Source organism: Macaca nemestrina, chromosome 5 (assembly GCF_043159975.1).
Source record: "Macaca nemestrina isolate mMacNem1 chromosome 5, mMacNem.hap1, whole genome shotgun sequence".
Lineage (NCBI taxonomy): Eukaryota > Metazoa > Chordata > Mammalia > Primates > Cercopithecidae > Macaca > Macaca nemestrina.
The window spans coordinates 140,055,462-140,069,235 of record NC_092129.1 but is presented as its reverse complement, the minus strand read 5'-3'; the positions used below and the strand labels follow the sequence as shown (position 1 = coordinate 140,069,235).

General features: G+C 38.1%; 1 protein-coding gene across 10 annotated transcripts in view; it reads left to right on the top strand.

The window, feature by feature from the left end:
* Nucleotides 1-13,774, top strand: part of LOC105489603 (ubiquitin protein ligase E3 component n-recognin 2) — a 127,685-nt gene that overhangs the window by 22,153 nt on the left and 91,758 nt on the right. For 9 of the 10 annotated variants that reach the window (XR_011623719.1, XM_071097038.1, XM_011754518.3 and 6 more), the window contains exons 3-4: nucleotides 6,283-6,361; nucleotides 8,359-8,472. The exons of the other annotated variant lie outside the window; for it this stretch is intronic. Coding sequence is in view for 8 of the 9 variants with exons in the window: in XM_071097038.1 (XP_070953139.1) it covers nucleotides 6,283-6,361; nucleotides 8,359-8,472 (193 nt within the window). In the remaining variant the exon portion in view is untranslated. The remainder of the gene's footprint in view (nucleotides 1-6,282; nucleotides 6,362-8,358; nucleotides 8,473-13,774) is intronic. 10 annotated transcript variants of the gene reach the window in all.

Genomic DNA, 13,774 nt, shown 5'->3' with positions numbered 1-13,774 from the left:
TGTCTCAACAAACAAAACTTGAAACTCGTTTTATGGTTTGGCAACATGGTCAGTCTTATTCCATATGCATTTGAAAAGAAGGTATATTTTGCAGTTATTTGATGTAATTGATATGCTTATAATTATTAATGTATTTGTTGATTTAGGTCTACCATTGCTATTTGTTTTCTGTCTTTTTTTTGTTCCTCTGTTCCTAATTGTATGCTGCCTTTTGGGCTAATTAAAATTGTAGCATTTCGTTTTTATTCTTTTTTTGGCTTTTTAGCTCTTCTCTCGCATGTTTTAAAATGGTAATTCTAGGGATTGTAATATGCATCTTTAACTTATCAAAGTCTGTTTTTACAACCTCGTGTAAAATAAATGAACCTTGCATTTATAGTTACATTTATTCCTCTCATCCTTTGTGCTTGTTGTCATGTATATTGCACCTATAAACTTTTTTTTTTTTTGGAGACAGAGTCTCACTTTGCCACCCAGGCAGGAGTACAATGGCACAATCTCGGCTCACTGCAACCTCGCCTCCCAGACTCAAGCAATTCTCCTGCCTCAGCCTCCTGAATAGCTGGGATTACAGGCGTCCACCACCACACCTGGCTAATTTTTGTAATTTTAGTAGAGACATGGTTTCACCATGTTGGCCAGGCTGGTCTTGAACTCCTGACCTCAGGTAATCCACCTGCCTCAGCCTCCCAAAGTGCTGGGATTACAGGCATGAGTCACTGTGCATGGCCAAAATGTTATAAACTTTACAATGCAATGTTACAAATTTTGCTGTCTTTTAAAAGACACATTAGTCTTTCAAAGTCATTAAGGAAAGACAGGGAAACATACGTATAACCATTAATATTAACCCATATATATCTTGTTCCCAGAGATTTTCATTCTTTCCTGGACTAGAGGTTAGGAAGCTTTTTCTGTAAAGATCCAAGTAGAAAATACATTTGCAGTCTTTGTTGCATATTCTTCTTAATTTTTTTTTCTTTCTTTTTTTGAGATGGGGTCTTGCTCTGTCCATTTCCCAGGCTGGAATACAGAGGCATAACCACAGCTTACTACAGCCTTGACCTCCCAGGTTCAAGCAATCCTCTCACCTCAGCCTCCCAAGTAGCTGAGAATACAGGTGCATGCCGCCATGCCCGGCTACTTTTTAAATTTTTTGTAGAGATGGGGTCTCACCGTTTTGCCAGGACTGGTCTCGAACTCCTGGACTCAAGCGATCCTCCCGCCTCAGCCTCTCAAAGTTCTGGGATTACAGGCATGAGCCACCAAGCCCAGCTGCCTTCTTTTTTTAAATAGCTGTTTAAACATGTAAAAATCATTCTTATGTTGCAGGTTGAACCAGAGGCTATGGACCATTGTTGTTGACTTTTACTGTGGATACTAATTATTAGTTATCTCAGTTTATGTTTATCTGAAAATGTTTTTGTTGTCTATGGCCATACCACCCTGAATGTGCCCGATCTCATCTGAAAATGTTTTTATTTTGCACTTATTTTTTCTCCCTTTTTTTATTCTGGGAAAAACATACTCTTTCTCTACATTCTCATGCAACACTTCTGACACCAGGTATGTGAGGTTTTTTACTCTAAGGATTTCTCCAACTCTGAATTCTGGCTGGATATCTCACGATTTAATTCAGTTCAACTCTGACTCTGTCTACCTGGTGTTGTCAGAATCCAAAGGCTAAGAGCTCAGTTTCACAAGTCTGCCCCCTACTTTTGACACCAGTTGCAATTAGTGGTCACCTATACTGCTGATTGACTGGCTATGTATTGGGGTCTCCATTAGCTCTTCCTTGGATTGGATTAAGTTGCTAGGATAGCTTACAGATATAAAGGATACAGAAGAACAGCCAGATGGAAGAGACTTAATAGAGCAAGGTGTGGGAGAAAGGGTGAGGAGCTTCCATGCCCTCTCTGGGCATACCACCCTCCTAGCACCTCAGTCCCAGGGTGAAGTTCCAGCAACTTGGAAGTTCATTAAACCTTGTTGAATTTTTATAGGGGCCAGGCATGGTGGCTTATGCCTCTAATCCCAGCACTTTGGAAAACTGAGGTAGGAGAATCACTTGAAGCTACAAGTTTAAGACTAGCCTGGGCAATATGCCAAGATGCTGTCTCTACAAAGGAAAAATAGCCAGGTATAGTGGCTTGAGCCTGTCATTCCAACTACTCGGGAGGCTGAAGTGGGAGGATTGCTCAAACCCAGGAGTTTAAGGTTGCAGTGAGCTGTGATCAGGCCACACTGCACTCCAGCCTGGGTGACAGAGCTAGACCCTATCCTAAGAAACAAAACAACAACAACAAAAAAGAGTTTTTGTAATAAAGAGCTTAATCTCCAGCCCCACGCCTCCCCTCTTCCCAGATTTTGGTGGGTGAGTCTGAAAGCTCCAGCCCTCTTGGTCGTGGTCTTTGTGGTAACTGGCCCTATACTGAGGCTGTCTAGGGGTCCTGCGCAAGTCACCTCACAAGCATAAACAAGCATAAATTTCTCGCCATTAAGTGATGTTAGCTGTAGGTTTTTTGTAGATATTTCTTACCAAGTTGAGAAATATTCCTCAATATTCCTCTTCTGCCGAGAGTTTTTATTATGAATGGGCATTGCATTTTGTCAAATCCTTTTTTTTTGTTCCAAAGACAGAGTTAGAGTCGCCCAGGCTGGAGTGCAGTAGTGAGATCATAGCTCACTGCAGCCTTAAACACCTGGACTTGGGATCCTCCAGCCTCATAGCTGGGACTACAGGTGCACCACCACACCCAGCTAATTTTTATAAAAAATTTTTACAGAGATGGAGTCTTACTTTGTTGCCCCAAGTGGTCTAACTCCTGGCTTCAAGCGATCCTCTCACCTCAGCCTCCCGAAGTGCTGGGATTACAGGTGTGAGCCACTGTACCGACTATCAAATGCTTTTCTGTGTGTAATTTTTCTTCTTTAGCCTGTTAATGTGATAGATTTATATATTTTCAGATGTTGAGCCAGCCTAGCATACATGGGATAAATTCTACTTGGTCATAGTGTAGAATTCTTTTTATACGTTGTTGGATTCAATTTGCTAATACTTTGTTATTTTCATGAAGCAGATTGGCCTGTATTTTTCTTGAATTGTCTGTGTCTGATTTTGACATTAGAGCGATACTGGCCTAATAGAATGAGTTAGGAAGTATTCCCTCTGCTTCTGTCTTCTAGAAGAGATTGCATAGAATTAATGTAATTTCTTCCTTAACCATTTGATAGAATTCACCAGTGAACCCATGCAAACCTAGTGCTTTTGGTTGTGAAGGTTAGTAGTTATTGACTCAATTTCTTTATTAGATATAGGCCTGTTCAGATTGTTTGTACTCATTTTTGAAGGATATTTTTCCTGAATATTTAAGTCTGGATAGACTGTTTTCTGGTTTTTTTCCTTTTCAACATTTTAAAGATCTTGATCCAATGTGTTCTGAACTCCGTTGTTTTGTTGATGTTAGCTGTTACTCGCATATCTTTGTTACCTTGTATGAAATGTGTTGGTTTTTTCTAGCTGCCTTGAAGATTTTCTTGTTATTTTTTAATATTAGCAGTTTGACTATGATAGGCCTAAATATCTTTTTTGTATTTATTCTCTTGAGGTTTGTTTTTAGCTGATGTCTTCCACCAAATTGGTAAGTTTAGGTTATTATTTCTTCAAATATTTTTTCTGCCTTTGTTCCATTCCTAAGACTCCAGTTACACAGTAGTATAATTGAGTAACTAATTAGTACATGTATTAATATTATATAAAATAATATATGTGTAATATGAATATATTTACATAGAGATAGATACTGCATACTCAAAACATTTTAATAAAAGGGTATATGATTGTAAAAGCTTGGAGATGATGACTTTAGACAAATCACTAAGATCTCGGGGATCCTTGAGTGCTCTAGATGCACTGGCTTTGGCCCTACATACTTTTAATACAGTAGTCAACAATACTATAACTGTACACAGTTGTCTTTTCTGTTAAATGATGGCTAAATGAGGACAAGGCTCTAGCTTTACTTTTCTTTATATGAAAGCAAAAAGACAGTGACTCTCAGATTGATATTTAAACATCCGCAAATATTGCCTATAAGAGGCAAACTAAAATAGAAAGTCATTGAAAGTAGGAAGAGAAACAGTTAAGAAAAAAAATACCAGGCAAATAATATGATACAAAAGAAAATTAAAGTAGCAGTTTTCATATAAAAGACACAAATAGACATTGTATGCTGGTAAAGAGAACAGTAGGTAAAGAAAAAATATCCATAATGAACGTTTATGCACCTAACTGTAGACTGTATACAGCTTTGGTATATATCAAGTGATAACTAGTAGGACTGCAGGGAGAAATGGAAAAATCAACAATTCTAGTTAAAGACTTTTAACACCTTCCTCACAGGAAGTGATAAAGAAGATTAAAAAGCAGAGTGATCTAAGATTTGAACAATAAAATTAATAAACTTGCTATCAAATATCTAGAGAACTCTGCCCCAAGAGAATGTGTATTCTTTCAAGTACAGACAGAACAATTACAAATTAATCTGTATAGTACTGGCATAAGGATAGACATAGATGAGTGGAATAGAAAAGAGAATTAGGCCAGGCACGGTGGCCCATACCTGTAATGCCAGCACTTTGGGAGGCCGAGGCAGGCAGGTCACTTGAGGCCAGGAGTTCGAGACCAGCCTGGCCAACATGGCAAAACCTCATCTATACTGAAAACACAAAAATTAGTTGGGCATGGTGGCACACATCTGTAGTCCCAGCTACTCGGGAGACTGAAGCAGGAGAATTACTTGAACACGGGAGGCGGAGGCTGCAGTGAGCTGAGATCACATCACTGCACTCTAACCTGGGTGACAGTGAGACTCCGCTCAAAAAAGAAATTTGGAAGCTCTTCCAACCCAATCCTTTTGGATTTTTGTGGAAACTTCATTACATAACCGTGATTGATTACATCGGCCACTGCCGATCAGTTCACCAGTCCCCCGAAGTGGGGGTGGGGCTGAAAGTTTCAACCCTTTAATAATATGCTTGGTTCCCTTGGCAACCAGCTTCCATCCTAAAGCTGTCTTGAAGCTCTCAGCCTTTTAGAACAAAAGATTTGGCCAGGCACAGTGAGGTTACAGATACTTGTAATCTCAGCACTTTGGGAGGTTGAGGAAGGATTGCTTGAGCCCAGGAGTTGGAGACCAATCTGGGAACATGGTAAAACCCCATCTCTACAAAAGATACAGAAATGAGCCCAGCATAGTGGCATGTACTTGTACTCCCAGCTACCAGGGAGGCTGAGGTGGGAGGATTGCTTGAGCCCAAGAGGTTGAGGCTGCAATGAGCCATGAGCGTGCCACTGCCCTCCAGCCTGGCTCAATAAAAAGAACAAAAGACTCTTGTGTCACCCAGGGGATTTCTGTGTCTGTAACTAGGGTTAAAGACTAAATTTAAGCACATCTGCTAACACCCTTATCTACAAGAGTTTTAGGAGCCTGGTGTTAGGAACCAGGGGCAGGAACCGACATAGATTTCTTATTTTACAATCCCCATTTCATTTCATGGAATTGTCTAGATTCTCTTAAGATATGATCTATAAATGTATCTAACTGGTAGTATGAAGAAAGCAAATGAAACAACTCAGGGCACCCCAAGCAACCTTTTGAAACCCTTACTCTTCAGTCAGGATAGCTCATGGGCCATATGTGTTGTGCGAATACCAGAAATAGGAGCCATGTGAGGAGACCTATATCATCCTGTGCAGTGAACCCATAGAATGTTTAATTTCCCTTTTTAGTTAAAATTTAAGTAGAAATGTAAGTTCAAATATTGTCTTCTTACATTTCAGTTGATATTTTTGCCTTTCTAGGAATGCATACATATCACTTTGAAGACCGTTGGTCTCAAATACCTGTTTGGAAGAAGTTATTTGAAATTCCAATATATGAATCTTAAGAATTCATAAATATTTTGAATCTATTCCATATACATCTATGTGTTTTAATGTGTAATGTGATTTCCACAAATCTATGGGAAAACACACCATTACATTAAAATTTACTGTTCTAATAATATGTACACCTCCGTTATGGAGAAGCAGTTCCTTAAACTGCTTTCATTGATCAAAAGATCTGACAGATCTTTGGGAATGATACTTCCTTTTTTAAAACACCAAAAAACTTCACTATTTTCATTCTTTTAGGATGGATTCCAATTTGAAATAATTCTGTTGTGAAATATATAGTTATTTTCTGACACTCTGATTTTTTTTTTTCTTTAACTTTACAGAGACTGTGCAGTTGATCCAACTTGTGTTTTGTGCATGGAGTGCTTTTTGGGAAGTATTCACAGAGATCATCGATATAGGGTTAGTAATGTCCACATAATAACCATGCCCAGTATTGTATTTTATAATAAATATCTTTTCTTTCTTTTCAAAATGCAAAGATTTAACACTAAAATGGGGGGGAGGGGTTTAAACAGTGTGTTTATTTAAATACCACTGGACGTAGGATGGCAGTGTAGAAACAAATTATGAATCCACACTTCTTGGAGCATATGATTTAAAAAAGGTAATAGAGATATCAGCTCTTCTGCATTGGTTTTCAACTAGTTTGTTTTTGCTATTTTTTAATGTTTATTAAAGAGGTATCTATTACAATGTAGGAGAAGACCCAACTCCAGCACATAAGACCCACCAGTTTATTATTTTTTCACTGCTGTAATGTTGTCAGTACTTTTCAAAAATCAGGTATGTTTGTTTGCTTTTAAGTCAGGGACACAGATAAATACAGATTATTCCATATCCTGTCCTGGTTCCTCTATTGGAAATTGAAGACAGACCATGGAGATTCAAAGGGTAGGGAACTGCTGTTAGATGGAACTTTTCACCCTAATCGTAAAATAGAATGGTAGATAAGGAATATTTTAATATTATTCTTAATTCAGGAGCTGTCCTGGGTCAGAACTTTTCCTTCTGTTTGTTTTTATTTACTGTACCCAAGAGTTCATAATAATGAACTAAAACAGCTACAGGGCCGGGCACAGTGGCTTATGCCTATAATCTCAGCACTTTGGGAGGCCAAGGAGGGCGGATCATGAGGTCAGGAGATCAACACCATCCTGGCCAACATGGTGAAACCCCATCTCTACAAAAAATACAAAAATTAGCCAGGCATGGTGGCGCATGCCTGTAATCCCAGCTACTCGGGAGGCTGAGGCAGGAGAATCGCTTAAACCTGGGAGGCGGAGATTGCAGTGAGCTGAGATCGTGCCACTGCACTCCAGCCTAGGCAACAGAGACAGACTCCATCCAAAAATAAAAAATAAAAATAAATAAATCACCAGCTACAAAATTGGGCTATTTACATTCTGGTCTGTTCATCAGTCTCATAAATCAGTAAAAGAGGCCCAGTTTCCTTTAAGCTGTTCTGCCTATGTTTGGTAACTGGAACAAGCACGTGTCATTTTCCAAATGACTCCTACCCACGTTTCTTGGCATATATCTTTGCATTCCCTGGGAATAGTTGTCATTTATGGGGTTACATTAATTATATTGTGATGTATAACACAAATACTTACTTTGGGCAGAATATAAGAGGGCTTATTCTAAAATTTGCTGTATCTAATACCTGTTAGTAAGCCCTTCCTCATACTATCTTAAGAAAAGCAGAATTTCTAGTCCACCAATTATTAATTCTGGTTCTGTGATGCCAGATTTCTCAAATCATTGCCCTTTCTTAAGGAAGTGTGAATAATTCCTGAACCTTGCAGGTGGTAAAGAGTTTTTATTATTAGGCAGTCTACTTTTGTATTTCCTGAGCCCCTATTACCTGTCCTTTCAAAGAGTGGCTATTTAGGGAGTATTAGAGAAGAAAAATTAACTATTTCTATAGTCTTTGTTGGTTAATTTCTCCAAAGCAAATGCAGCACTCTTAGACTCTAGGAGACAACAGCTATAGGAATCTGTATAACCCCCGAGTCTATTGTGTTTATAGCATCACAACCTGTAGCGTAGATACCAGCATTATACCAATTTAACCAAAACCCAGCAGGAAAACCCTTGTGATCCTCATGATTTTCCTAATTAAGGAAGTCATATAGGCAAACATATCCTCTTCTAAATATCTATAGCTAACATTACAAAGTAGCTTATTTTATTTTGAAATCACTTCGATTAGTTTATAAGCTTATTTAAAATAAACTTTAAAACATTGAGAGGTTTGGCATTTTATCTAATTTTATGCCTCCAAAGAAATTAAACACTTAAGCAATGGTATTTCTTTAGCACTTGATATTCTTATTTATTATCTGATAGCCCTCAGTAAATTTTATTGACAAGATACTTTACAATTTTTTTCCAAGATGACAACATCAGGAGGTGGAGGTTTCTGTGACTGTGGTGATACTGAAGCTTGGAAAGAGGGTCCTTACTGTCAAAAACATGAACTTAACACCTCTGAAATTGAGGAAGAAGAGGTAAAAGCATTTTCACAAAGTTGTTTTTAACCCAAGTTTGAAATATTTTTAGAAATAGTCATTAGATGATGTGAGAAATGGATAAGCAAATAGTACTTCCACTATTGACAGTGACTAGTTTACTTTGAAAGTTCTTTGCATTTTGTGGATGCTCTATGGTTGCTAATAGTACACAGTTGAAATTCTAGAAATTTCGTTTAATTCTGATTTTTTATTTGGTTGGGGTTTTGTTTTAAGCATACTTGAAGTTTATTTGAGTACTAATTTATGATTGAGAGGATTGTTTTTCCCATATGTGTAGACCAGTTAACTAAGTTGAGTTTTGTATATCTTTATTATTATGAAGACTTTTGGAGCCAGATAGCTTTCTTTTCTGTTACCGTACATGACAGCCAATCCCAATCATCATCTCCTGGTTTCCATTATCATTGGTTATGTGATGGGACCATGTGTGGTGGTGATGGCTCAGTACAAATAATTCCCACTGCTCACTATGTTTTTCAAATTGTTGATCCTGCATTATTTTTCTTTTCTTTTTTTTTTTTTTTTTTTTTTTTTTTTTGAGACGGAGTCTCGCTCTGTCGCCCAGGCTGGAGTGCAGTGGCCGGATCTCAGCTCAGCTCACTGCAAGCTCCGCCTCCCGGGTTCCCGCCATTCTCCTGCCTCAGCCTCCCGAGTAGCTGGGACTACAGGCGCCGCCACCTCGCCTGGCTAGTTTTTTGTATTTTTTAGTAGAGACGGGGTTTCACCGGGTTAGCCAGGATGGTCTCGATCTCCTGACCTCGTGATCCGCCCGTCTCGGCCTCCCAAAGTGCTGGGATTACAGGCTTGAGCCACCGCGCCCGGCCTATTTTTCTTAAATGGATTTCTAATGGAATAGTAGACTCCCACAAAATAAATGCTTAAATTCCTGTGCTTTTTTTAAACTTCAACACCTTTCCATATATTTCTAATAACTCCCTTAACTATAATTATACAATGATAAAATCTTTCAATGGTATGCTACAGTAGATTATGTTTTATTATTTTTAATTGACAATAATTGTATGTATTTATGGGATACAGTGTGTTATTTATGGGGCACAGTGTGATATTTTGATACATATACAATGTGTAATGATCAAATCAGGGTAATTAGCATATCCATCACCTCAAACATTTAACATTATGTGGTATTGGAAACTTTCACCATCTGCTCTTCTAGCTATTTGAAAATATACAGTAAATTGTTAATTATAGTCATGCTATAGTGCTATAAAACATTAGAACTCATTCTTCCTGTATAGCTTTGTTCTTGTATCCATTAACCAACCTGTGGCAGTCCCTCTTCTGCTACATTTTATGACAATTTGTTGTGTAGTTCGAGATCCTTCTTTCAGATTTTATTATTTCTAAATGGCAGGGGAATAGGTACACCCAAGTACTTCTACCTTGTTAGTAGGCCGGATACAGATTTGGGGCAAGTTGACGTTAATAGTCCTTCCTCGGCCAGGCAGAGTGGCTCACACCTATAATTCCAACACTTTGGGAAGCCAAAGCGGGTGGATCACTTTAACCCAGGAGTTTGAGACCAGCCTGGGCAAATGGCAATAACCCATCCCTACAAAAAATACAAAAATTAGTTAGGTGTGGTGGCACGCTCCTGTGGTCCCGGCCACTTGGGTTGGGGTTGCTGAAGTGGGATCCGCTTGAGCCATGGGAGGCAGAGGTTGCAGTAAGCCAAGATCATGACCCTGTCTTTAAAAAAAAAAAAAAAAAAAAAAGTTTTTCCTGGTACCCATACCCTACAGGTCAAATATATTTTATCAGAATGACCAAAGTTTTTGATGTACAAATCAAAATGTTTACAAAATGATTCAGTGCTATGGAAAACATGTTTTGTTTGTGTTTCATTTGCTTTGTGAAAGTGTTCTGTAATTTGCTATAGTAAGATTCCAAAACTATTTGCTATAGTAAGATTCCAGATTTTTCTACTTCTGTTGGAGAAGCTCCATTTTTATATAGTTGATTGGAGTTCTGTATGTAGAAATACAGGACAAATAAAGATATATTTGAAAAAAAGAATTATGCTTTAGAAAAAGGTTAAAAACCACTGGTATAAAACTTTAGGACTGTGGGAGAAAGTGTATATATGTATATCCAAGCCATATATCCAATAAGGATCTAGTATCCAGAGTTTATATCTTACAATTCAACAGTAAAAAGATAACCCAATTTAAAAATGGGCAAAAGACTTGAATAGACATTTTTACAGAGAAGATATTTGAATAATCAACAAACACATGAAAAGATGCTAAACATCATTAGTCATTAGGGAAATGCAAAATCAAAACCACAGTGCGATACTGCTTCGCCCTCAGTAGGATGACTATTAAAAGTAATAACAAGTGTTGACAAGGATATAGAGAAATTAGAACCCTTGTATATTGCTAGTGGAAATAGAAAATGATTCAGTGCTGTGGAAAACAGTTTGGCTGTTCCTCAAAATATTTAACATTACCATATGATTCTGAGTTTCACACCTAGATATATACCCAAAAGAACTGAAAATCGAAGTTGAGCAAGTATATGCACACACATGTTGTAGCAGTGTTGTTCACAATGGTCAGAAGGTAGAAACAGCCCAAATGTCCATCACTGGATGAATGGATAAACAAATTATGATAATATACATACAGTGGAATATTTTTCGTCCATGAAAAGGAATGAAGTACTGATACATGCTACAACATGCATGAACCTCTAAAACATATTAAGTGAAAGACGCTAGACTCAAAAGGTCACATATTGTATGATTCCTTTTATATGAAATATTCAGAATAGATAAATCTGTAGAGAGAAAAAACAGATTGGTAGCTGCCAGGGGCTGGGGAAGAGGAAAATGGAGAGAAATGGCTTAGTAGGTAAGGGGTTTCACTTTGGAGTGATGGAAATGTTTTGGAACTAGATTGTAGTAGTTGCACATTATAATAAGTGTACCAAGTACTACTGAGTTGTTCACTTTAAAATGGTTAATTTTATGTTCTATAAATATTTATTTGGAAAAAATTTATTTATTTGGAAAAAATAGGACTTCTGTTACCTTTTTTATCCTTGTGTTAGAGTAGACTTAAAATAATTTTCCAAGAAAAAGTTTTGAATCTGCCTACATTTGCTCTGTTGGCTTTATCCTCATACATTGTCCAACAGACTAAGCTCCAGTTAATTTCCTGAATTTTAAGAAGATGCCAACAAGCTCCCCTGCCTACCCAAAAGTCATACAATCCTGCCTGGAGAATGTGTACTCCTGGAACTAGACAAAGAATAAAGCCTTCCAAACTCTACCATTTAATTTATATTTAAGAGTTTATTTAAGGCCAGGTGCAGTGGCTCATGCTGTAATTCCAGCCCTATGAGAGGCCGAGGTGGATGGGATCACTTGAGCTCAGGAGTTCAAGACCAGCCTGGGCAACATGGCAAATCCCCATCTATACAAAAATTACAAAATTTAGCCAAGTATGGTGGCGTGTGCCTGTAATCCCAGCTACTCAGGAGGCTGAGGTGGGAGGATCACCAGAGCCAGGGGAGGTTGAGGATGCAGTGAGCCATGATCACACCACTGCACTCCAGCCTGGGCGACAGAGTGAGACTCTGTCTCAAAAAAAAAAAAAAAAAAATAGGGTTAACAGAAATGAAGTCAGCCGGGCGTGGTGGCTCACACCCGTAATCCCAGCACTTTGGGAGGGCGAGGCAGGCAGATCACCTGAGGTCAGGAGTTCGAGACCAGCCTGACCAGCATGGAGAAACCCCGTCTTTACTAAAAATACAAAATTAGCTGGGCGTGGTGGTGCATGCCTGTAATCCCAGCTATTCGGGAGGCTGAGGCAAGAGAATCGCTTGAACCTGAGAGGCGGAAGTTGTGGTGAGCCAAGATTGCGCCATTGCACTCCAGCCTGTACAACAAGAGCGAAACTCTATCTCAAAAAAAGAGAAATGAAGTCTTCAAGGGTAAGACTATAAGATATTAAGATAGCATTGTGTTTAGCATACCTGTTCCCAGTAACTATTGAACAAAATTTTTTTGTCGTATATTTAGCCTACATCTTCAGAAAAAGCTGGGGGAAACCTGCTGATATACAAGTACTGTGTAAGAGTTCTACAGGTCTTCTCATCTCTTTGCATTTGGGGGTGAGATAGTTCTTCATTGGATAGGACAGGGTTCAGCAAGCTCTGACTCCTACAGGTCAAATCTTGTCCGCAACCTGTTCTTGTATCTGTTTTTAAATAGTTGAAGAAAATCAACAGAATTGTATTTTGTGACATGAGAAAATTAGATGAAATCCAAATTTAAGTGTCCATAAATAAAATGTTATTGAAGCACAGTCATGCTTAAATTTTAATGTAGTATTTGTAGCTGTTTTCCCATTACAAACAAAATTGAGTAGTTGCAGCAGAGACTCTATAGCCTGCTAAGACGAAAATACTATCTCCTTCACAGAAAAAGTTTGTTGACCCTGGTGTAGGCTATTGAAAGCGTTGTGTTTCGCCTACTCAGTTCCCACTCCCTAAATGTCACTAGCATGTTCCACTACAGTGACAACAAAAAATGCCCAGCTAGGTTTTCAAGTGGCCCCTTGGGTGTGGGAGTGAGTGGGGAGGTTGGTGAGTTGTACCTCTCCCAGTTGAGAATCAACACATAATATGTGATATCTCCTTTGTTAGTCTTTATAGGAGTCCATAAGGAATTTCTCTTAGGTCTCTGTATTAAGAAATGTTATGTTTCTCCTGGTGTGAATCTCATAACTGATTGTGTTTCCTTTTGTTGAGACTTCTGGAAAAAGAGCCAAATGGTTGGAAACAGCCTGCCTGTAGAAGTTGTGTGGAAATTTATATGATCTCTACTTATATATAGATGTTACCTTGACTACGGTTTTATTTTCCTATCTTTATTTTCCTTTATCTGCTTTTTACATCTTTTTTTATATACCACTCTATTAGGTGCGTTCTTTAAAAAAATTATTTTATTTTTAGAGACATGGTTTTTATTACTGTGTTGCCCAGGCTGGTCTTCAACTCCTGAACTCAAGCAATCATCCTGTCTCAGCCTCCTAAGTAGCTGGGATGTAGATGTATTCTTAAATTGCTGTAAATCCTATTTGGAATGAGATTTAGTTAAATAAGAAATATTAACTGAACAACAACCTTAGTGAAGATTTTTGTAATCTGAAATTTCACTCACAAATGCTGCTTCCATCTATCTGAATTCAGATCAGTAATTAATAACTATATGTTAATGGTGACTACTTGGTTTATCTCATTTAAT